This window comes from Colias eurytheme, chromosome 30 (assembly GCF_061535395.1).
Source record: "Colias eurytheme isolate Ceu_HAF_F1 chromosome 30, ilColEury1 Martin Lab GWU primary, whole genome shotgun sequence".
Classification (NCBI taxonomy): Eukaryota; Metazoa; Arthropoda; class Insecta; order Lepidoptera; family Pieridae; genus Colias; species Colias eurytheme.
The window spans coordinates 483,008-509,152 of record NC_143009.1 but is presented as its reverse complement, the minus strand read 5'-3'; the positions used below and the strand labels follow the sequence as shown (position 1 = coordinate 509,152).

The window sequence follows — 26,145 nt, the reverse complement described above, 5'->3', positions numbered from 1 at the left end:
GTATTCATGCTATGCGAAAAACCTGTGAAAAAACCACATGAAACGACAACACTTGACAGTTAAGTTTTGACATTTGACATACCCCGTCCCCCGAATAATTGTTTATTTCTACTACAAAGCAAAACAAAAGTTTTTTATTTTTTAAACAAATAAACCACGAAAATGTCTGAAACGTGGAGTATAACCGGGATATGTAGATGTTGTCACACAAGAGGCACGTTTAGAAGTCTAGACGACCCGTATAACTATGAAGGACGTGAAGAAGTATTTAATTACATGCTACAGAATACGTTTAACATAACTGTACGTTTATTATTCTCTTATAAGATTATTTAAAGTTATTTTTAAGTAAAGCAGGTTGATAGTTAGGTAAACTTGAAAGTCTGAGCTTAGTACTGTACATTTCTAGATGGTTTTCATTTAAAATTCTAATTTGAAAGTAATCATGTTCCCTCAACCCTTGAAAGTATGTCATTGTTCATGCAGGTTTATGAATGTGTTTCTACAACCTTGAATATTAAGAATAAGAAATGCTCCTGCATGTAAAACTTTAAATACAAGAGTAAAACTAAGTAAAATTACAGTACCTAAACAATAATTTGAGTTAAATAATAACTAGCGGTCCCCCCGGCTTTACGTTTTACGTTTTCTCTCCATAAGAACCATCCTCGTACTTCAAGGTACATTATAAAAAAAAGAATTAATGAAATTGGTTCAGCTGTTCTCTACTTTTGCACTTAGCAACACATTTGGTGATTCATTTTTAAGTATATAGATAAATACATAATATCATTTTATAGTTATTATATTACGCTACTAGCTGTGTCCTGCGGTTTTACCTGCAGTTCTCCACTCCTGTTGGTCTTAGCGTGATGATATATAGCCTATAGCTTGCCTCGATAAATGGGCTACCACAGAAAAAAAAATTCAAATTGGACGGAATTCTGTTCCTGAGAGTAGCGCGTTCAAACAAACAAACACTTCAGCTTTATAATATAAGTATAGATTTTAAATAATTTTCTCAATTTCCAGATACATCCAGTGGTAGACAGTGCTAAAAACTTTTTCACAATATGTGAAGTGTGTATACCAAGGTTGAGAGACGCGGAGATGTTTAGACAATTAGTTGTTTCCAGTGAGGAGAGGTTTATGCAGTATTATAACGAATATTTATTAAAAGGTAATAAATCTTAATATATATATAAATCTCGTGTCACAATATTTGTCCTTAATGGACTCCTAAACCACTTAACCGATTATAATAAAATCGCACACCATATGCAGTTTGATCCAACTTGAGAGATAGGATAGTTTAAACATGTAGGTACCACGGGCGAAGCCGGGGCGGACCGCTAGTATATTATAAATTAAGTTATTATGTAAAAAGAAAAGAGATTGTTATCAATAGCGATATGGTATACAAGAATCTATATATATATATATATATATATATATATATACAGTGGTGGTCGTTTAATTAGAAACACGTAACACGATGAAGTAGTCATCAAATTCATTTAACATTTATGTATTAACGTATTAGAGATTAAGTATTATTTCATATGTAATAGAACACCCGTTTATCTAGTTTTATAAGAAATTGCCTAATTTTAATCAAACGTTAGCTTAAATTAATAAAATTAAACAACTTTAAGTGAAGTCTGATTTCCGAGTATTTTCAGTCTGGACAACAAATTAGAAACAGCATGGTTCAAGTGCTCCAAAGTCAAAACCTGTTGAAATGCCACCAATATTTTTTTCTTCTACACATATTTGCACCATTTTTTAAACATTCTATCTAAAAGTTTCTGAAAATTAATTTGCTTTGCAGTAAAAATGGGTAAAAGTAAGATTTGTGACCCATCAACAAGAAAAATAATTTTAAGCTTACATTTTGACAAAAACTAGAGTTACAGGAAAATTGAAAATCATTTAGAGTGTTCGATAAAAATATATTCAATGCTATAGTTTATTTAAAAGAGCATGGTACTTCCGATCAAGTGCCTAGAAAAGCTCGACCATGAAAAACCACTGCACGCGAGGATAGGCAAATGATTCTTTTGGCAAAGATGGATCCATTTAAAAGTTCAAATTCTATTATTAAATTAGGTTTTTTCCGAAGATGAACCTCGCAATGTGTCGATGAGATCGATTCGCAGGCAGTAAGTCGAGGCAAAATTTATTGGGAGAGACGCCAGAAAAGTACAGCTTCTTACTAGGCAGTACAGGGAACAACGATTTTCATTTACTAAGAAATATTACTAGTGGACAGTCCGCCAGTGAAAATGTTTTATTTTGGGATGAAACTAAAATTAATTTAATCAATTCTGATGGCAAAGGATACGCGCGTCGTTCAGTTAACCAGGCCTTAGATAATAAATAAACAGTTCAGCATGGCGGAGGAAACATTATAGTATGGGCATGTATGGGGTTGTTTTTAGACTGTTATAATCTTTATAGACAACAACGGCTTTACAACGTCGTGGCTTATATTGTATGAGATTTTAAGACGTTTGCAAAAACATATTTTCTAATAGAATTGGAACCATTAAATGGATCCATCTTTGCGAAAAGAATTATTTGCCTATGCTCGCAAGCAGTGGTTTTTCATGGTCGAGCTTTTTTAGGGACTTAATCAGAAGTACCATGCTCTTTTAAATAAACGGTATCATTGAATATATTATTATCGAACACTCTAAATGATTTGCAATTTTCCTGTAACTCCAGTTTTTGTCAAAATGTAAATTTAAAATTATTTTTCTTGTTGATGGGTCACAAATCTTACTTTTACCCATTTGTACTGCAAAGCAAATTAATTTTCAGAAACTTTTAGATGGAATGTTTAAAAAACGGTGCAAATATTTGTAGAAGAAAAAAATATTGGCGGCATTTCAACAGGTTTTGACTTTGGAACACTTGAACCGTACTGTTTCTAATTTGTTGTCCAGACTGAAAATACTCGGAAATCAGACTTCACTTAAAGTTGTTTAATTTTATTAATGTAAGCTAACTTTTGATTAAAATTAAGCAATGTCTTGTAAAACTAGATAAACGGGTGATCTATTACATATGAAATAATGCTTAATCTCTAAAACGTTAATACACAAAAGTAAATAAATTTGATGACTACTTCATCCTGTTACGTGTTTCTAATTAAACGTCCACCACTGTATATATATAAACCCGTTTCGCGTTGTCATGGCATCATGTGTGAACGGCTGAACCGATTTCGATAAATCTTTTTTTTTTAATGTTTGTGCAAGTGGAAGGATGGTTCTTATGTAGAGAAAACGTAAATATGTACCACGGGCGAAGCCGGGGCGGACCGCTAGTTTAATTATATTATTGCCAGCAATGATATTTTATGTATAGATACGTTATATACTCACAATATATCCAAAAAAAAATGCTTCATATGCAGTGTCAGGCACACACAAATACAATTTTCATTTTACTTAATTTATTACATTGACAGACTGTATAAGAGAGATGGCTCTAATAAAATGATATAAACAAAAAAGACAAAGATAGTTTGTCACTTCCGCGCAGGTGTAAGCAAAAGTCATAAGAATTCGCCAATTAAATATAAATAAACAAATAGTTGCCATGGTAATTGGCATAGACTAACGACACAGAAGGTTCAATGTTATAGAATATAGATGTTAGGTTTCCTGCACAAGTAAATAAATGTGACAATTTCATTTACTATTTTATGATTATTATGATGTCGTATTACAATGAAAAAAAAAAATTTTTTTTTGGAGATATAACTGTATTAAGTATTTATTACTAGCTGTGGTGTTCGTTTTCGGTCATCATCATTTCACCCGATAAACACCCACTGCTGAGCATACTGCATAATCCTCCTTATAGAACTCCATAAGGACCGATCTTACGCTATTCGTTTCAAGGCAGTTCCCGAAACCCGTACAAGGTCATCACTCCAACTTGTAGGATAATTATAATAATAGTGGTGCCTAGATGAAAAAAAAGGATGAAATAAAAGAAAGGATGAAGTATAAGCCTTTTTTATCTAAAACACAAATAAAATTTATGTTCAATAGCTATTTACAGAAAAGCAAATAGCATTTTTGGTCAGTAGCGATAATCTTTTCTTTAATGTTTACGTATATTCAACATCATTTTATTTTTATTTATCATTTTATTATTGCAAAATAACATTTTTGCCATCACGATTTCATTGTATATAATAAATAGCTATATTTGTTAATTATATGCACTGGATGTAAACTGTGGATTTAAATATAAAAATAATCAAGTATTTACCCAAATCGAAATTAATAAAATAACCGTTCTATTTTCAATAATCGTATCTACATGATAATCTTTGAACACAGTGTACGCTAGCTTTGTCACACTAGTGATTGAAGCAATGTTTTATCCCTTTCATTATTTCAATACACGTGTCAAGCAAGTGTCATTCATAAAGAATTGTAAATTGTTATTTTAAGTTTTTACTCTTAAACTGTAATAATTTAATATATTTTGCTGTGATATGATATTCCTTTATCTTTTTTTATTTTTTTGCACGAATACGTGCACTTTCTGAACACACAGGAAGGCATTTTCGACAACTTTAATGTACCTATCGGCATATACGCTCACTGGGACCGGTGACAATCTGACTGATTGCATTGGTCCCAAATAGGACCAATTCACGGAATCAGTTTTGGTGCGTTGATGACGTATCTACCTCTTGTTTCTATATATAATATCATTGATTGCCAGTCTTAAATTTTATGTATTTACTATGACGAACACGACGACGATCGTTTTTACATAATTATGTGATTTATATCATATACATTAGTATTATGAAACACCTTTCTTGCAACAAGGGCTAAAATACTAGATAGACAGCTTGGAATAAATGCAAAAAGTCAATAAATGTACATGTAATGTCATTTTTTCTTATATTATATTTATTTAAGAAAAAATGTATCTCTCGAATAGATTTTTTTAACTTATTTAATGGGAGCTTTTAACATTGAAAAATGTAAATTGGACAAAATAAAATATTAAGAATCATCAAATTTGTTATATTGTTGCTCATTATAAAATACCCATAAATATGATGAATAATGTTGTTGTTGTGTTTGACTGTTTTTATTATGTTTTTCAGATGTAAAAATGGAGAAAATTGAAATAACAGAAACACAAGTGGACGATACAGATGGTTTGTAAGCTACTTTTTATATATTATGTTTTAAAGCCGCCATTTGTACATATTTTCTCTTATTTTATGTTCTTTCTGTATCTCTATTTCCTATGTGTGAAATAAAATGCAAAATAAATAAATAAACTTGCTTACCTTTTAATATTAATAATCAAGAAATAATTTCATCACCAGGTGATAAATACCAACTCGATGTCTTCACCGATATAGATGATGAGCCGTTAGTATATTTGAAGAGTCAAGAATCAAAACCTGATGCAGACTGGATAGCACCGCTTAAAGTTGGTAAGTTAAGAATTAAGTTTCGTCGTGTCGTTGTCGTTGTCGTGTCGTATAGGTATCGTGTCGTATCGTGTCCTGTACTAAAATTAGTACATAATGTAAAGTTTGAATGTTTGATACATTCTCAATGAAAATAGTTGAGATAACAAACAAAATAAAATATGTATATTTGATTGGACACATTTTTTGAACTTGGTTGAAAATAGTTATAAAAACATTCTGTATAATAATATGTAAATGTAAATTTTATTAGGTAATATTTTAACTCATAATTGATATAATACACATTCTTGTTCAATGTATAATATCCTTTTTTAATATTGCTAAATCCTAATTTTTCAGATAGCAACAAAAACTCGGACAGCACGAAAAAGTATTCCTGTAATATATGTCCAAAGAAATTCACCTACCATGGTTCCCTAGAGGTGCACATACAAACACACAAAATAGAGAAAACATACACATGTTTACTGTGCAATCAAACGCACAAACGGAATAAAGAATTAATTAAACATATTAATGAGAATCACAGTGAAAATAACGTGTTTACATGTAACTTGTGTTGCATCAATTTCGATACAGCAAGACTGCTGATAAAGCATTTTGCAGTGCATACAGACAAATTTAAATGTAGTTTTTGTGAAAAAGAATTTAGTAAAAAGAAAGGCTTGAAGGAACATCTTAAAACGCACACGGGAGAAAAGAAATTTTCATGTAATATTTGTAATAAGTCGTTTGGACATAATCAAACGTTAAAATCGCATATTTTGACGCATACAGGTAAGGAAAATTATCTTTTAAATTATAGTTTTCTTGTGTTACATACTAGGTATTTACGCTGAAGTATGTGTAAACAATATTTTTTAAATCACTTCATTGACTTACAATAAACAACCAGACTATAACAATCAATCAAATATTGTCCAAAGCATAGGCAGAGTATTGGGCAGAGTTTTCTAATGAGCGATAGGATGAGTTGTTAATTGCAATGTTTTTTCTAGGTTTTTTTATTATGTTTATCACATTCAGGGTTGATTTTTCAATCATTGGTATTAGTTGAATATTGGACGAATAAGTTTTATTTGGGGTTAGAAAAATTGCCCTGGAATGTAGTTATTTAGCAATTCTTATATCATATTATGTAGGTAAAACTTATATTATTTTTCAGGTGAACGTCCGTACATTTGTGATATATGCGGTCGTAGTTTCCCCCAACGCACACACCTAAAGCGGCACATACATATCACACACACAGGCGTCAAGCCGCATTCATGTACCATTTGTATGAAGAAATTCTCCAGTAAAAGTTACTTGAGAATACATGAACGACAACACACGGGGGAAAAACCGTATTCTTGTGACGTTTGTGATAAACAATTCCGTGCGTACACTACGTTAAAAGTACACATGCGTGTACATACGGGAGTTAAACCGTATCTGTGCTCGTTCTGTGACAGGCAGTTCGCACAAATGGCGAGTTTTAAACTACACGAGCGAACACATACAGGCGAAAAGCCGTATTCTTGTGTGGTTTGTAAGAAAGCGTTCGCGGATAGCGGATATCTGAAGATACACATGCGTATACACACGGGAGATAAACCATTCGAGTGTTGTGTTTGTAAACGAGCGTTTAGGGAAACGGGACAATTGAAACGTCACATGCGTGTACACACGGGACAAAAAGCGTACACTTGTAAAGTTTGTAATAAACAAATTGGGAACTTGTCGAAACATATGCGGGTACATGCGGGTATTGAGAAAAATTGTGATTTTTGTGACAAAAAATTAAACGGTTTTAAAGTACATTTGAGTGTACATACGGGAAAGAAACCGTATAGATGTGGTGTGTGTGAAACGCAGTTTGCGCAAAGTGGCGGTCTGAAGAGGCATAAGTGTAGTGAGAAGTGAATAAATTATTTATTTTAAAGTGTTGTTTGATTTTATATCTCCACCTTACATCTATTCTATAATGTTATCACTGCATCACTACATAGTATAAAACAAAGTTGCTTTCTCTGTCTCTATGTCCCTTTGTATGCTTAAATCTTTAAAACTACGCAACGGATTTTGATGCGGTTTTCTTTAATATAGAGAATGATTCAAGAGGAAGGTTTATATTTATTATGTTGTAGACAAAGCCGGCGAAGCCGCGGGCGGAAAGCTAGTAATATTATAAAACAAAGTTGCTTTCTCTATCCCTGTAGATATATTGTAATACTGTGCCTATGTCCCTATGTAGATGCCGGAATCTTTAAAGCTACGCAACGGATGTAATGCGGGATTTAGTATATCATTTATTTGGTTTACATAAAGCCGCGGGCGGGTGGATAGGTAGATAGCAGTCTATAATATATAAAAAATGCAAAATTTGTTGCTAAGCGCAAATCTCGAGAACAGCTGAACCGATTTCGTTAATTATTTTTTAATATATTCCTTGAAGTACGAGGATAGTTCTTATGGAGAGAAAACGTAAACATGTACCACGGGCGACGCCGGGGCGGATCGCTAGTAAAATGAAGATGAGCACTCGCGGATAATAATTTAATCAATTTTGACTCTTATATCCGTGTATTTAGAACTTCGTTACGCTTTCTCAATTAAATTTTACTATGGCTTAGTAAAGTACGACGGTCAGTAAGATTGATTGAAAAAATTGTATTTAATTAATTATATCAGTCCTTTAATTTAGTCGTATGTCAGTATGCATCTTTCATTTATAAATTTTAATTCTTACTGCCTTAGGCAACGATATAATAACGTATATTATATCGTTGGTCTTCTTATTGTATACTTTTCAATATTATTTTTTACTACTTTTTTGAAAAAAATAATGCTATTGCAACCCACTACATTACCTGCAAGAGGAGGCTTGATTTTTTTATATAAATAAACCAAATAATCTTTTAAACGGTTTGCTCTACATAGCTGATATGAAATTAGCCGTATTTCTTCGCGGATATCCGTTGCTCGTATAAAATCAAATCCGAATCCAATCAACCGTTACAGGCTGTAAATTGCATGCATCTATTCACTTCCAAATTCCGATAGATTAGCAAGCATTGCGTTAATTTTTTCAAAAGAAAACTTCATTCATTGTTTAAACAAACAACTCCAATGTACGCCGTCTCTTAAATTGGAAAGTGGTCAAGTAACTCGAGTGTTTAGTTAGCGTTGCGCCGTTTAGTGCGTCGCTTGTACGAAGGAGTTTCCATTGCAACGAACTGGCCAATTAAAAAAAAAAACAACACCGCTCAATTCTTTGGCGGGAACCGTTTGACAGCTGTCAAAATTTTTCGTGAATTTTGCGTTTTTTTTTGTTGTGCTCGAATAAAAAATTGTGCTGTGTTTTACGTTGGTGTATTTAATTCTGAAGTTATTGCGGTCACCGTTGAGGTAAGCCATCTCCTGATGCCATTTACAGTCATGTGTCGAGATATGATCGCGGCAATTATTTTTGAACGTAGATAGCTATTTCTGTATTCATAATTATTATTAGAGAGTTACTACATGCTTAATGGTGCTTATTAACATTAACAAAGTATAGTATACTATAATTTTCGTTCGTTTTATTATTTTCTTGGTTTCTCGTGAGGTTTATCGGTATGACAAAAATTAATATTCTAAAAAAATATACTATGAATTTTATTGAACAATGCATATCAAAGGAAATTAGCATATTTTAAAAATTTGTCAATTAATTATTATTATAGTCGTTAAGTAATGGATGCCGGTATATTTTTGCTTCATAGTTTATATTTTTTTTAACGACAGACCAAAAAAAACTACATAATTTTAAGAAGAATGTAACAAATTTTGTTCATTAATTAATATTGTAATGAAATGTGATTTAGTAACTGTCTGTTTCACCTCATTTCACAAGATCATTTAAATATTAATTGATTTTTTATGGTCCAAGATATTTTTGGTATCGTAACAGTGTTGCCAGCAAGACAGGTTGAATTTATTTTTGATTATTTGTTAAAAAAATAGTAAAAATAAATGGATGATATTTTTTTTATCCATGGTGTAGTTTTTGAAATTATGGTTTTATATTTATAAGAATTTTTATAGGGTCGTGTGAAAAATTTGAGTCTGAAAAAAACGTCGAATACCTACTTACAAATTAAAAAAAAAAATTATTCCAAATATATTCGAACCAGTTCAGCAGTTCCGTGATTGAGCAACCGACATTCGAACATACGAACTTTCACATTTGTATTGGAAGAAAAATAAATATTTGCTATACTAAATATCTATGGACGTTTTGACTAAAATCTAAATGAAAAATTTGCATTATTTTCACCAATTCGTTAATTTTTTTTAAATATTCCTTATGGAGAGAAAACGTAAGTATATGTACCACGGTCGAAGCCGGGGCGAACCGCTAGTTATAACAATAAATAAATAAAAGGATTTTACGTTTTGCTGACTGTACAAGGAATACATTGTATGTGTGTATGTATGTGTAGATCATTGACACACAATAACGGGTTTAATAGAGCGTGTATGTGGAATTAATTATAAATTGTAATTTAAATGCATTATTGCATTTATAACGTAGATATGTATGCAAGTGACGATTCGTTAGATATGTATATAGATTACTAGAAGGATCCCGAGGCTTCACTCGCGTGGTAATAGTGTAAAAATAGTTTGGAAAATCCAAAAGTGCACGCCTCATAATTTTTTTTAAATAATTATTTATTAATTATTATTTTTGTTTATTTAATAACAATTAAACCACATCGAATCAGACCCTGAAAAATGAAAGGGTTCTATTCCTGAGCATACTCAAGCGTAAGAGAAAAAAAAAGACTCGATTAGTAAAGTATTTCGGTCGCTATCGTGTTAACAAGAAAATCCTCCGCACATACAGACACACGGACGTCCAAGACAGAACTTTTTCAAACTGTTTTTTAACTAGTTTAAATAACAAAAATGACATCAAAAATATCATGAATGTTAAAAATAGTGTTTTTTGACTTTTTTCTTAATATGTGTGTGTATGTATTATCTTACAAGTGCAATGTATGATACATAAAGACATTTTAAGTTTGAAAAATCAGATGTTTTGCGCGAAGTGACAGTAGTACCCACCTCAACGCTTCGCTTATGAGGCGTGCAATTAGCTTATGTGCTTGTGTAGAATGTTATCAATCTATATACCAAATATCAACCTGATCGGATTAGTATTTGAAGTGAAACTTCTTCATCGGGGTTGGAAAAAAATTTAGTGCAGCATTTTATCGTTACACTTACGCTTGACATTTTTCCGTTACGCGCCATCTTTTTCTTATCCCTACCACGCGTGATTCGACGTATTTCTGTAAAGTTGGATACAGTAAATTATTTTTTGAAAAATAAGGTCATAAAGAAGTTTCACTCCTTACGTGTGTACAATAGTACACGCACACATTTTTTTAATTTAAAAGAGACCTAAGTATTAAACATATAATACATAAGTAATAATAACCTACATGCCGATCACAATAAAATAGCTAATTTGGAGCGCAGCACATTAAAAATTATTTACATTGCGACACGATAACGTAACGACTACGTAACGACAAACGACTGCGTAACGACTTGTCGGACGGCATTGATAAACGCTGTGTATGCTTTACGCCTGACTTGGCTCGTTAATATAATAAGTAAAGACATAGAAATTATATAAAAAGAAAGATCCTGTTTTCGCTCGCAAATTCTAATACAAAGTTGTTTTAATTTGTTCGAAATTTTGCAGTTTATGCTTATTTTGATAGCGGTAGGTACAGATACGACTACCTTCAGATATTTTGCTGCATGATTTTTATGTAAAATTGTTTCCCCTAAGCTAAATAAGTTTAAGTTTTGCTACAGCTACAGCTCTTTACATTATTTAAAGTATCAAAATAAATCGAAATTTCTCTACAGTTGGACCTTACATTTAAAAAACTCATCATAAAAATTTCACATTCTGTGCCAACTATATATCCCAAAAGCATCAAAATCAGTTCAGCCGTTTTGCAATCCACTTTCACACACACATGAGTATTTATTTACATGTCACCAGCTTTCTTACTAGAAAGTTAGGGTTAGTCGTAAAGATTAATGTCTAAGACCTATCTACACGATCTATGGTAGAAACGATTTGTATGTCATGTTTTAGTACGCGTTTGTGTGTGTCAAGTGTTGTTTTTAGTGATAATTCAAAGATATTTGTTTACTAGCTGTGCTCCGCGGTATCATCTGCATTGCTCCGCTCCTGTTGGTCTTAGCGTGATGATATATATGTTACGGCTAAAGGTAGGTGAGAACATAAACTTAAGATTAGCCGGCTAAACTTAGGTTTATTTTCGACGAGGTGTTAATGTTAGTTTGTTCTATCTTTAGCCGGCTAAACTTAAGTGTAACCGCAGGCCCGTGGCTAAAAATGTCGGGGTGGGTAGATTTGGTTACTATAATACATGTAAGGAACAGGGCGAGTGTTTTCTGGCACTTCGCCGGCTGCTGCCGCAGCACGCTCGCTGCGCTCGCTCGGCTCGTGCGGGTCTTAAGAGTTCTAACCTAACCTAACCTAGCCACCAGCTTTCTGCCCTGAGTCGGGGTGGGTAGATTTGGTTACTATAATACATGTAAGGAACAGGGCGAGTGTTTTCTGGCACTGTGCGGGCCCCTCAAGCCCTCCACCGGCCCGGCGCTAACCAAATCTACCCACCCCGACATTTTTAGCCACGGGCCTGCGGTTACACTTAAGTTTAGCCGGCTAAAGATAGAACAAACTAACATTAACACCTCGTCGAAAATAAACCTAAGTTTAGCCGGCTAATCTTAAGTTTATGTTCTCACCTACCTTTAGCCGTGACATATATAGCCCATAGCCTTCCTCGATAAATGGGCTATCCAACACCGAAAGAATTTGTCAAATCGGACCAGTAGTTCATGAGATTAGCGCGTTCAAACAAACAAACAAACTCTTACGCTTTATAATATTAAGTATAGAATATAGATTGAAGTTTTATGGCCGTTCCCAATATTCAAACTACGGTTATAGATAGACAGCTATCTCCGATAGCTAGTAAGGTTAGCTATCTATCGTAAGATATTGGGAACGGCCATTACTGGCTGACAACTGTCAAAACGTTATTGGGACGCTCAAATATACAAATTCAAAGAGAAAAATATATACCTCTAGTAAGCAGTTAGTCCTCCAGACGATAGATAGGTTAGCTTAGCTAGCAAGTTTATTGGGACGCCAAAACAAAAGATAGATAGCATTTTCTATCTTTAGTAGGGTCAAACCGAAGATAGATACGATATTGGGAACGGCCATTAAACGATTTGACAACTATACAACACTTTGCGAATGTCCTATAGCTATCTAGGCTCAGATCCGGTGTGCAGTGTCACCGCGCGTGATGCGACTCGCCAAGCGTCACCAAAGGTCACTTTCGACACTTTGCCTTGTGGCTGTTGCACCATCGTACTATATACATTAGCATTACATGTGTGTATTTGGTTTTTTGTTTGTACCTAACGTGTGTTAGACTTGATTCTGGACAAATGAATTGGGGCTTCAAATTATACAATTGTGAATTATAGTCATGTAGTAATTAAAGCCGGCAATTCTAATGAAATGGATTTGCTGTCAAAAGTAAAAGTAAAAAGATTTGTTTTTAAGAAAAAGTTTATTAATTAGTAACTTCTGCCAAACCGCACTTGGCCAAGCGGCTGAAATGTCCCCGGCTGTCCCTATGTGCATGCACGTTCACGGAAAAACATCTCTGTGGCACAAGAAAAATAATATGATAATACAAACATCTTTTATGCTAAAACAAAAACGACAATGAGTCAGAATTATGTGAACAAATAATTATTAAACCCACCTGCATAATTTTGATAAACTTTCACTTTCTCCAAATTACCTTATGAAGTTCTTGATTAATACCAGACTGTTTTTAAGAACAAATCCGCATTGTGATATGGAAACAACCATTTTTTTTATCGTTAAAGCGGGCAAACGAGCAGGCGGGTCACCTGATGGTAAGTGATGCCCGCCGCCCATAAGCATTCGCGATGTTAGGGTCACCGCGAATGTGTTGCCGGCCTTTGAGATATAAATATGCCCTTTTCTTGAAGGTTTCCCCGTCAAATCCATTTGGGAACACAGAAGATGGTAAATCGTTCCACAAGGTCGTTGTTCTCGGTAAAAAATGCCGAGAAAAGCGGACTGTGGTAGACCGCCGTGCATGCAGGTGGTGAGGGTGGAATTTTAATTTGTGGCGAGAAGTGCGGTTGTATGTATGTACCATTTATGTATCATCGCGATATGCGGATCTGGGGGCACGGTAGTGCCCCCGCCAAGACAAGCCAAGCGAGGCGCACGGGCACTACCTACCTTTTCTCGAAGCGCTTCGACGTTTTTTTGAACCCTCATAACTTGGGTTTGGATTATGCTAGATCAACAAAATTTTCGGGATATATTGTCAATAGCGGACTTATTGAACATATTAAGTTTTAATTACATTAGCTTTTATACTTCAGATTTTATTTATATCTAAAAAACGCTAATTTCGTCACTGACTCACTGATGATCATCAAAATTCTTAAGGTATTTCCTAATGTCCTAGAAAGCTGAAATTTTGTATGTAAGCTAGTATTAGCACACAAACAACAAAAAAATTATAAAACTTGTAACTTTCATCCCCCAACCCCTTAAACTAGGGGATGGGAGTTTGTATGAGACCTGTAATTTTAAATTAAATTTTGATGACGCTAGAGGTCTAATCTAATAATCTAAAACTTGGTTCCCCTAGATATATATATGTATAGGTACTCCTTGTTAAAAAAAAAATTGTTACAAACAACCTACAAAAAGAAATGAAATCCCACCAAAAACATTTTCATGTATAGGTATATTAAGAAGAGCTGGAACGTCAACACATTTACACATTGCACATGTTAGGCCGGGAGATACTGACACAAAATTTCGGGCCATTTGTAACAGGATGGCGGTCTAGAGGGGTCTTAGTACGCAATGACAAAAAGAAAAATGATGGTCAGAACGCTGGTACCGGCGGACTAGTCGCGTGGGCGTTAGTCACACTCGTCGGATAAATAGCGAAAGTCCAACGATTTGTAACACAAAAATTTTAGAATTTACCGATAGCCCTTAAAAAAGATGTAGGCGGTAGTGTCATGCCATACAGTTACGATGTGACTTACAGTCCGCCATACCGACGTGAATGCGTTGATTTAAAAAAAAACAATTCAACCATTTGTACCAGGCTCACTTTTGCACAGGTAACCATCGTCGTGCAGCCATTTACTAAAATTGCCATGCCATACTTTTCAGACGATTCCAAATGGTCGCCATACCGCGGAAAAGTCAAACGATTTGTAAATCGTTTGACTTTCGCTATTTATCCGACGATTTCGACTAACGCCCACGCGACTAGTCCGCCGGTACCAGCGTTCTGAGTTCTGACCATCATTTTTCTTTTAGTCATTGCGTAATAAGACCTCTGTAGAACCGCCATTCTGTTACAAATGACCCGAAATTTTGTGTCAGTATCTCCCGGCCTATGTATGTGTCATATTTTGCAATTGTTTATAAATACAGGGTGATGTAATTGGTGTAGTACGAATATCTAAAAATCTATGAAGAATTTTGTGATACAGTAAATGGAAGAATTATAGACTATTTTACAGTATTTAATAAAATCATTTAATTTTTTGTTCATTTTCATTAGAAATGTCAATTTTTCTCACCAAGGTGGAAATTTGGATGATAAGGATCTTGTTAGAAAAATATAAATTTTGACTAAAATCGGCATTTTTGTTTTCAAAAATCAAATAACTAATTAATAATCAGAGTTATCACATTATTAAAAAAAATAAGCCAAACTATACACAATTTTTACCTACTTGATGCAAACCTCAAAGATCTCAACCCATCACAAAATGTGAACTTTAACTTGAAAACTGTGTAAGAATTATTTAGAAAGGAAGCAAATGCTATTAGTCTGGATATGTTTAGTGACGTTTGGAGAAAGACGCGAGAACATGAGGAAAAATATATTCAATTAGAACCAAAAGTAGATAATTACACTGACTCATTTATAATAACATTAAGAAATTCCGACAACGAAACATCGAGTTCTTCGAGCGATGAAAGTTACAGTGAAGTAGAAGATTACGATTATGATTAAATAGATTCTTCTTCTTCTCTATAGATACTGCTTTCTGAATTGGTGGTAAATGTTAATATGACGATTCAAAAGTGCTTCTAGAAGAAGTCTAATTGTATAAATGTTTGAGTTTGAGTTTAAAACCAATAATGTGAAAATTATACAATAAACATGTAACAGATATATTTTGTTAGCGCGTATTGGTAGGTATTACGTACTTACTACAAATATAATATTTCTTAGATATCTTTACTCAACCAAAGTCAGGAATTTAATTATTATTTGATAATTGAATGATTATTAATACTTTTATCCAATTTATTATTATTAGAATAAATAATTAACTTCATCAATTGATTTACTTTTAAATTATAATTTTACAGGTATCTAAATTATGAGAGCTTTCATAAGTAATTATATTTGCATATACATATCTACAACGCACCCATTTTACAATTCAAGTCTAAAATGAAACTAGAGTCGCATTTATTTTTGAACATACTGTAAGTGAAATTGCATAAGTGTGAGTACTGTGAACATGCCAGCTTTCCCTAATTGACCGATAAAATGTTGCCAAGACGAGCCCATATGACTCGCACTGTCAAAAAGTTATCAGATCTCATGTAGAGCCAAGCTTCTAACACTACACGCCCTAACTCTACAAGGCCTAACTTCACAAACTCTACACCTTAGTCAAAATATGTGGCTTGGCCGTTCGTTACTACAAGAACTATTGTATAACACAAAAGTAATGAACAGTGAATTAATTTTTCACCTTACGCCGATGTGAATGTAGCGAAATGGCCAAGCCACATATTTTGACTAACGTGTAGAGTTTGTGAAGTTAGGCCTTGTAGAGTTAGGGCGTGTAGTGTTAGAAGCTTGGCTCTACATGAGATCTGATAACTTTTTGACAGTGCGAGTCATATGGGCTCGTCTTGGCAACATTTTACATGAAAATGTTTTTGGTGGGATAAATATTGTAAAATATACTACTATTGTCCTTTTTAGTATGAAATTTTAATGACTTTTGTATCTATTAATATCGCAATTTCCTTAATTTAATTCAATGTTTAAAAACCAATGATTGGATGGGATAATTTTTTGTATATCTAATAATCTAGAAAACGCAGGCAATTTATCGAGGAAATTAAAAAAAAACCCGCCTGCATAATAAACTTTCAATCTCTTCGAATCTTCTTATATATAATAAAACCGGCCAAGTGCGAGTCGGGCTCGCGCACAAAGGGTTCCGTAGCAGCAAATATAATAAATTACAGTTAAATCAACCTATCTCAAAAACTATAAGAGATACTTTGATCAAACCAAAAATCGTTGAAAGAGTTAATTAGCATGCATCACCTCTATTTTTTTTAGAATTTTATACCCCGTAGTTATAAAAATAGAGGGGGGGGGGACATACTTTTTACGACTTTGAGAGCTGATATCTCAAAAACCGTTCACTTTAAGAAAAATGTTTTTTAGAAAACTTTATATCATTTTAAAAGACCTTTCCATTGATACCCCACACGGGTATGTACATCGAAAAAAAAAATTTCATCCCTCAGTTACATGTATGGGGGGCCCCACCCCCAATTCTTTTTTTTACTATTTAGTGTCATATTTTTGTAGCGGTTCATACAACACATATTCCCATCAAATTTCATCACTGTAGTACTTATAGTTTCCGAGTAAATCGGCTGTGACAGACGGACAGACGGACAGACGGACAGACGGACATGACGAAACTATAAGGGTTCCGTTTTTGCCATTTTGGCTACGGAACCCTAAAAATGAATCGCAAAATGTGTTGGTAAGCGCATAACTCGAGAACGGCTGAACCGATTTCGATAATTCTTTTATAATTATATTCCTTGAAGTACGAGGATGGTTCTTATGTAGAGAAAACGTAAATATGTACCACGGGCGAAGCCGGGGCGGACCGCTAGTTACCTTATAAAATACCTTTTTAAAAGTTATTTTTCCCCAGGAAATACCCTTCAAACAAATCCGGGTCACTGACCAATCTTGCATTTATTTACATAACCCTCTTACACGGATAAAACGTTAAATGCAATACTTTAACCTGCTTTATTCCGGTTAGGTTACACCTGGATCTAAACTTGGATTTAAAACCGGTTTAAATCAATTAATGGCAGAACGAGAATTGTTAAATACCTAGTACCTAAGTGTGGCTTTCTGAGCTAATACCTGAACTTATGAACTATATTTGTATCATATTATACAACACTAGCTGTGCTGTTTTACCCGCAGTGCTCCGCTCCTGTTGGTCTTAGCGTGATGATATATAGCCTATAGCCGTCGTCGATAAATGAACTATCTAACACCGTAATAATTTTTCAAATCGGACCAGTAGTTCCTGAGATTGCGAGATGCGCGTTTATTATCTTCTTCTTATATATAAAAATGAATCGCGAAATGTGTTGGTAAGCGCATAACTCGAGAACGGCTTAACCGATTTCGATAATTCTTTTTTTATTATATTCCTTGAAGAACGAGGATGGTTCTTATGTAGAGAAAACGTAAATATTATGTACCACGGGCGAAGCCGGGGCGGACCGCTAGTTTAAAATATTTATTTTATTTATTTTTTGTACGAATGTTTGCTCACAATTGACTGATAATCTATACTAATATTATAAAGCTGAAGAGTTTGTTTGTTTGTTTGTTTGTTTGTTTGTTTGTTTGTTTGAACGCGCTAATCTCGGGAACTACTGGTCCGATTTGAAAAATTCTTTCAGTGTTAGATAGCTCATTTATCGAGGAAGGTTATAGGCTATATACCATCACGCTACGACCAACAGGAGAGGAGCCACGGGGGTGAAACCGCGCGGAGCGGCTAGTGCTGAATAAACGAAATGACTATAATCTACTAGCTATCCGCCCGCGGCTTCGTCCGCTTTGCCTAAAACCTAATAAATAATATACACTAGTATATCTAGTATTATATTATCTGTGCTAATCTAATACCTACCTCGAGAATCTCTGTATCTATTTGAAAAACCGCATAGAAATCCGTTGCGTAGTTTTAAAGATTTAAGCATACATAGGGATATAGGGACAGAGAAAGCAACTTTGTTTTATACTATGTAGTGATATATACCCCAGTCCATATACAACAGATTTGACCCAATTCAATAAAACCTTGCGCATAATGTCGTAAGCCAAGATCGCTGGAGCATGGTCAGATCGAGGCTAGCCAGCCTAATGAATCGTTAAGTTGTTAAGCTATTATGTATTGGTTAAAGTTGGAGGTTTATGAAAAATGGAACGACAAAGTGCGAAAAGTTGGGTCAGCTAGTACTTAGTAGGTACACGAAAATGGTGGGAAAATTGATATTTTGAAGAATAGAAAATTTTCGGTAGTAACATCCGCGGTCCGCCTATAATAAATAATAACGTGAAAAAAAAAATACGCTTAAAATATGCTTACGCTCATGAAATTATTGTATTGTCACCGATCCTTGATAAGTGTACAATATTTGAAAGGTCTTCCTGTCAGTCAACAATTTTGAACAAGTGCTTGTTTAAAAATTATGTGGGTAAAAAGAACGTAGAATAAAAAATATCGATTGTGAGGCGAGATTTTAACTTTAAAATATTTTAAGTAATGAGCATTTTAATGCTGTAAAACTAAAAATACAATATGCAATACGCTATTCCTAAATATATACTTATAGAAACAAGGTGATAAAATTTATAATAACAATGTAGATGGATGAAAAAAATAACAAATATGGCAAATGTAACTAGATATAAACTAATTGGATATATGTATATTATTTGCATCAGTGAATTTAGCTGATAAGTTGATTAGCCACAAAAACAAGGAAGCACGGTTAAATTAGGTGTTACTGGCTGTGCCTCGCGGTTTAACCCGCATTGCTTCGCTCTTGTTGGTCAGGGTGATGATATATAGCCTATAACCTTAAATGGGCTATCTAACACCGAAATAATTTTTCAAATCAGACCAGTAGGTAGTTCCTGAAATTATCGCGTTCAAACAAACAAACTCTTCAGCTTCACTTAGTATAAAACAAAGTCACTTTCTCTGTCCCTATGTCCCTTTGTATTCTTAAATCTTTAAAACTACGCAACGGATTTTGATGCGGTTTTTTTAATAGATAGAGTGATTCAAGAGGAAGGTTTTAGTATATAATTTATTAGGTTTTAGACAAAGCGGGCGAAGCCGCGCGCGGTAAGCTAGTTATAATATAAAGTTTAGATTATGCATATCCCTATGCAAAAAGCTGGATATCCATTACTATGCGGAATTTCAATTACCGGTATTAAAACTAATTATCTCGAGACTAGAGATCGTTTCGCGTCGTTACTTGTTGTAATTACCCTACGCGTGATGACTATGTAGAAAATCGTAAAGCCACTGTTTTGAAATCATCCCATGTATACATAGAAAGAAGAGAAAGAAAATACATTTTATCTATACTAATATTATAAAGCTGAAGAGTTTGTTTGTTTGTTTGTTTGAACGCGCTAATCTCGGGAACTACTGGTCCGATTTGAAAAATTCTTTCGGTGTTAGATAGCTCATTTATCGAGGAAGGCTATAGGCTATATACCATCACGCTACGACCAACAGGAGAGGAGCCACGGGGGTGAAACCGCGCGGAGCGGCTAGTTACAAATAAAACTGCAAATTTTAACTTATAAATAATGCACTTTTAAAAACTACAAACATTTATATGCATATAAACTAAAAAAAGAGCGAATGTGCCGAGCACACGTGTCAGAAGTGAAACTTCTTTGGGTAAGATTCAAAGATACCAAAATCGTCGCCTTACTCCATGATATATCGATTTGAAGAATAAAATAACTAATATTATTTTTTTTTAATTTTTACTTAGTTCGATTCCCGGTCGATGCAAGTGAATTTTCGAAAATCTTTGAATGCAATTCTATTTCTTTTTAGGAATAAACGAATGTTTCCTGTCAGCAAAATTTTCTATCTTCAGTATTTAAACTTTGAAGTATTGTCTCTCCAGGGCCCATCGAAAATTTCCACACTGTATAATATACTAGCTCTCCGCCCGCGGCTTCGCCCGCGTTTTCAGAGAAAAACCCGTTCCCGTAGGATTTCCGGGATAAAACCTATCCTATGTCCTTTCTCGGGTATCAAAATATATCTATACCAAATTTCATGCAAATTGGTTCAGTAGTTCAGGCGTGATTGAGTAACAGACAGACAGAGTTACTTTCGCATTTATAATATTAGTATGAATTATCTGTGCTATAGTCATAACTGTGTTTGTTTTGATAATAACCAAATTCAATTGTATGAAGTCAGCTCTGTTTTCATATGTTATAATAAACACCTTTGTTCATTTCGGTAATCAATTACCAAACTATTATTCATAATTACTTGGTTTGGCTTATCGAAATTCGCTCATCTTACGGTGCATTTAGACCAAACGAACATAGAGCTAGAGCAAGAGCATTATTTCGTGATCTTTTAGCACATTAGTGTAAACGAAAACTCGAATTCAGTGTTGTTCAGTATTAGAACATTGCATAGAATATTTTCGAACGCACTAAGAACAACGAAGAATGCTCTACGCCTGTTTACACTGAAAGAAATTGACATAGTGGGGTTAGAATGAGCATTCGCTCGTTTGATGAAAATGCTCCATCCATCGCATTTCTTATGCAAAAATTACTGTTGTCCCAACTTCAGGAAGCAACTCCATAATTATTAACTTTAATTCGATTTAATAAACATTAAATATTAAAAAAAGAGCGTGTGTGCCAAGCACACGTGTCAGAAGTGAAAATTCTTTAGCAAGATTCAAAGATACCAAAATTGTCGCTTTACTCCATGACGTGACGGTATTGTCATGACGCTATCTTGAAATTTTACTCTCAACGCGCCTAAAGAAGTTTCACTTCAATAATAAAATAGATTATTTTCCTTTTGGGAATTCAGGGGAACAAAAAGTAACTGCCATAGCAATGGTTACTCTTCTTCACTACATAGTATAAAACAAAGTCGCTTTCTCTGTCCCTATGTCCCTTTGTATGCTTAAATCTTTAAAACTACGCAACGGATTTTGATGCGGTTTTTATAATAGATAGAGTGATTCAAGAGGAAGGTTTTAGTATATAATTTATTAGGTTTTAGACAAAGCGGGCGAAGCCGCGGGCGGTAAGCTAGTAATATTATATTGTATGCTAATGTTCGTGACCTTAGCCGACTTGTTAAGGAAATGAGTATGTGTATTGTGTTCTTTCATTGTACAAATAATAGCTTTTTGTCAGGCTATCTAAATAATATGTGCACTAGACGTTTAACATGCTTGAGATAAATCATTTTTGTCTATTTTGGCTCTACAAGGATTTAGATTTTAGAAATCAAAGATTTTTACCGGATTTTAAATGCGATTTATTCATTATCTACGGCATCTGTGTCATACTATGTATTTCTATACTGCTTATTCCGCAACGCCGTACAAAAATCATGGAGACAAGGGGAAAAAATCTCTACCTGTACTTTCGAATTCTCATCTGCACTCAGTTGGACAGCTTACAAGTGACGGCATAGTGCTGAATCTTATTATTTTATGCTCTTATATCGTTCTAGATACCTGGTGGTTCAAATGACCCATAAAGTTTGCAACATGGGCCTGTAGTCTATTATATTATACTAGATTTCCGCCCGCGGCTTCACCCGCGTTTTCAAAGGAAAACCCGCATAGTTCCTGTTCCCGTGGGATTTCCGAGATAAAACCTATCCTATGTGTTAATCCAAGTTACCCTCTATATGTGTGCTAAATATCATTGTAACTGGTTCAGTAGTATTTGCGTGAAAGGGTAACAAACACACACACACACACATCCTCACAAACTTTCGCATTTATAATATTAGTAGGACTGAAACGTACCTTTTGAATCACCCTATCTGTTAAAACAATCCCCATCAAAATTGTAGCGTAATTTTATATACTTTGCTATGTAGTTATATTAGCCTCACCTGTATGTTTGTTTGTAACCGACTCCTTTAGACTGGATTATTATTATTGCACGCCTCAATCCTCATAAGCGAAGCGTTGAGGTGGGTAGTGGGTACTACTGTCACTTCGCGCAAAACATCTGATTTTTCAAACTTAAAATGTCTTTATGTATCATACATTGCACTTGTAAGATAATACATACACACACATATTAAGAAAAAACATTATTTTTAACGTTCATGATATTTTTGATGTCATTTTTGTTATTTAAACTAGTTAAAAAACAGTTTAAAAAAGTTCTGTCTTGGACGTCCGTGTGTCTGTATGTGCGGATCCTTTTTCTTGTTAACACGATAGCGACCGAAATACTTTACTAATCGAGTCTTTTTTTTTTCTCTTACGCTTGAGTATGCTCAGGAATAGAACCCTTTCATTTTTCAGGGTCTGATTCGATGTGGTTTAATTGTTATTAAATAAACAAAAATAATAATTAATAAATATTTATTAAAAAAAAATTATGAGGCGTGCACTTTTGGATTTTCCAAATTATTTTAATATATATTCGCATTAATTGCTCTGATGATAAGGAATCACGGAGTAGATGATTTATATGAACTTGTATTTAATTGACGTTCGATGGTTTAACACGAAACTATATAATCGGATAAATAACAAATAACTTAGACAACATATAACCTGATGTATTTCTCATAGATCATAATCTCTTCTTAGTATCATCGTCTTCTTTATATACAGGGTTACTTGTAAAACACCAGCAACCTCGCAGGACAAGATAGCTAACATCATAAGTAACAACATTTGTTCTACGACTTTTGGCATAACGCAATAAATTATTTTTAAATGATTTTTTAAACTTTTATTGTACTCTCCTTACATTTGTAAGTCTATGTTCTATTAATTATCGGATGGACGACGCGACGCCCCCTTCCCCCTCTCGTTCGCTTTTTGTTTACGTAATTTTTGGGAGGCGTAGAGTTTATAATATTCAGACGGAAAATTAAATGAATATTTATTTTTGTATGAAAATAAAATCTAACAAATTATCAAAAGTCGTAGAACAAATGTTGTTACTTATGATGTTAGCTATCTTGTCCTGCGAGGTTGCCGGTGTTTTACAAGTAACCCTGTATAAAATACTCGTGTTTAGGTTTGAGAATTGGACATCGATTTTTCATACCCCTAAGCGTTCTCACACACGAACGGCAAGTTGCGAGCGGCAGCTAGGCCGTTCGTGTGTTAGAACTTAGAACTAAGCGATAAGAGTAAGGCAGAACAACGTTTGTCGGGACAGCTAGTACTAATAATATAAAATTGAAGTGTTTGTTTGTACGCTTCTCCATCTCTGGAACTGCAAGTCGCATTTCCCTGAGTTCTATCTTACTTAATACTAATTAATTTATTATAAATGCGAAAGTTTGTAAGGTTGAATGTTTGTTATTCTTTCATGTAAAAACTACGGAACTTATAACAATGAAATTTGGTATGTAGGTAGCTGAAGACGCAGAATAAGACAAAGGCTACTTTTATCCCGCAAATTCCACAGGAACGGGAACTATGAGGGTTTTTCTTTGAAATATATATATTATGTACCACGAGCGCAGACAGGCGGACTTCTACTATTATATACACAGCTAAAACAAAATGAAATCGCGATGCAGCGTCACATCGCGTTAAATATGTGATCGCACTTTCACTGAGGTTTTTTCGTAACGTCGTGTGTGATTATGTAAGTGTCGACGTTGTATATGACGGTCCATTTACATTAAACGAGCGAATGCTCATTCTAACCCCACTATGTCAAATTCTTTTAGTGTAAACAGGCGTAGAGCATTCGTTCGTGGTAAATGTAAATTTCTTATGACGATTCAAAAGTCTTCTAGAAGAAGTCTAATTGTGTTCGTTGTTCTTAGTGCGTTCGAAAATATTCTATGCAATGTTCTAATACTGAAAAAAACTCGACTATACGTTTCGTTTACACTAAAAGATCACGAAAGAATGCTCTAGCTCTATGTTCGTTTGATGTTAATGTACCGTTCGCGTTGGCGTTATGTATCGTCGAATGATGTGCCGGAAATATTGTTGATTATTTGTGTATTTATTGTATACTGGATGATATTTATGAATTTGCATTCTTTTAAAAGACAAAGATAGTAGGTAAAAAGTAGACATAGATAAATGACTAAGGGCTGATTTTTCAATCCTTGGTTAAAACTTATTCGTCGAATAATATATAAAACTACGATTTTAAAAACGTATTCTAATTGTCCGTATTTGACAGTTTACGTGACATTTTAATATTATCATGCAATACTTTATTGGACGGATAAGTTTTAACCAAGCATTGAAAAATCGGCCCTTAGTACTATGCTCAGTACGTTTTAAAATGGGCCGAAGTCTGAATAAACGACAGAACAGAAATGAGACAACTAAATTCAAAAAGCAAAAGGAAGATTTTGTTCAATATTACAATATTTTTCTTATTCGTGCTTAATATAGCTTATAATAGCCATCTATTGCACGCCTCATAAGCGAAGCGTTGAGGTGGGTACTACTGTCACTTCGCGCAAACGGCAAAACATCTGATTTTTCAAACTTAAAATGTCTTTATGTATCATACATTGCACTTGTAAGATAATACATACACACACATATTAAGAAAAAACACTATTTTTAACGTTCATGATATTTTTGATGTCATTTTTGTTATTTAAACTAGTTAAAAAACAGTTTAAAAAAGTTCTGTCTTGGACGTCCGTGTGTCTGTATGTGCGGATCCTTTTTCTTGTTAACACGATAGCGACCGAAATACTTTACTAATCGAGTCTTTTTTTTTCTCTTACGCTTGAGTATGCTCAGGAATAGAACCCTTTCATTTTTCAGGGTCTGATTCGATGTGGTTTAATTGTTATTAAATAAACAAAAATAATAATTAATAAATATTTATTAAAAAAAAATTATGAGGCGTGCACTTTTGGATTTTCCAAATTATTTATAAATATAGTCGTTGAATAACTATCTATTACAAAATAATTTTACAACTCGAACCAGTAGTTTCTGAGATTTGAGCTTGAGTGCGTTTAATTCTTCTGCTTTATAAAATTTATATGGATTAATTTTTTTTTTCATTAAAAGTTGTTAACTTTTACTCGCCTCATAAGCGAAGCGTTGAGGTGGGTACTACTGTCACTTCGCGCAAAACATCTGATTTTTCAAACTTAAAATGTCTTTATGTATCATACATTGCACTTGTAAGATAATACATGTGTATGTATTTTTAGTTTTTTCTTAATATGTATGTGTATACATATTAAGAAAAAACACTATTTTTAACGTTCATGATATTTTTGATGTCATTTTTGTTATTTAAACTAGTTAAAAACAGTTTAAAAAAGTTCTGTCTTGGACGTCCGTGTGTCTGTATGTGCGGATCCTTTTTCTTGTTAACACGATAGCGACCGAAATACTTTACTAATCGAGTCTTTTTTTTTCT

At 33.9% G+C, this 26,145-nt stretch overlaps 2 protein-coding genes across 2 annotated transcripts in view; both read left to right on the top strand.

Moving 5' to 3' along the window:
* The first annotated feature begins 94 nt into the window (after positions 1 to 94).
* LOC149895651 (uncharacterized) lies at positions 95 to 7,406 on the top strand. Its single transcript, XM_090118561.1, has 6 exons — positions 95 to 303; positions 1,033 to 1,180; positions 5,144 to 5,197; positions 5,372 to 5,482; positions 5,822 to 6,259; positions 6,648 to 7,406. Exons 1-6 carry the CDS (start codon positions 163 to 165, stop codon positions 7,385 to 7,387), a joined length of 1,632 nt encoding a protein of 543 aa, XP_089974687.1. The 5' UTR covers positions 95 to 162; the 3' UTR covers positions 7,388 to 7,406.
* Positions 7,407 to 8,638: 1,232 nt separating this feature from the next.
* emp (epithelial membrane protein) overlaps positions 8,639 to 26,145 on the top strand; it is a 93,845-nt gene continuing 76,338 nt past the window's right edge. The window contains exon 1 of the mRNA XM_090118691.1: positions 8,639 to 8,872. The gene's annotated coding sequence lies outside the window, so the exon portion shown is untranslated. The remainder of the gene's footprint in view (positions 8,873 to 26,145) is intronic.

What these genes read in the sequence shown, in the direction of transcription:
- LOC149895651 (XM_090118561.1), top strand. Translation starts at nt 163, where the DNA reads ATGTCTGAAACGTGGAGTATAACCGGGATATGTAGATGTTGTCACACA. An exon ending in ACAAGTGGACGATACAGATG is followed by an intron (nt 5,198 to 5,371) that starts GTTTGTAAGCTA and finishes TTTCATCACCAG; the next exon opens with GTGATAAATACCAACTCGAT. An exon ending in GATAGCACCGCTTAAAGTTG is followed by an intron (nt 5,483 to 5,821) that starts GTAAGTTAAGAA and finishes CTAATTTTTCAG; the next exon opens with ATAGCAACAAAAACTCGGAC.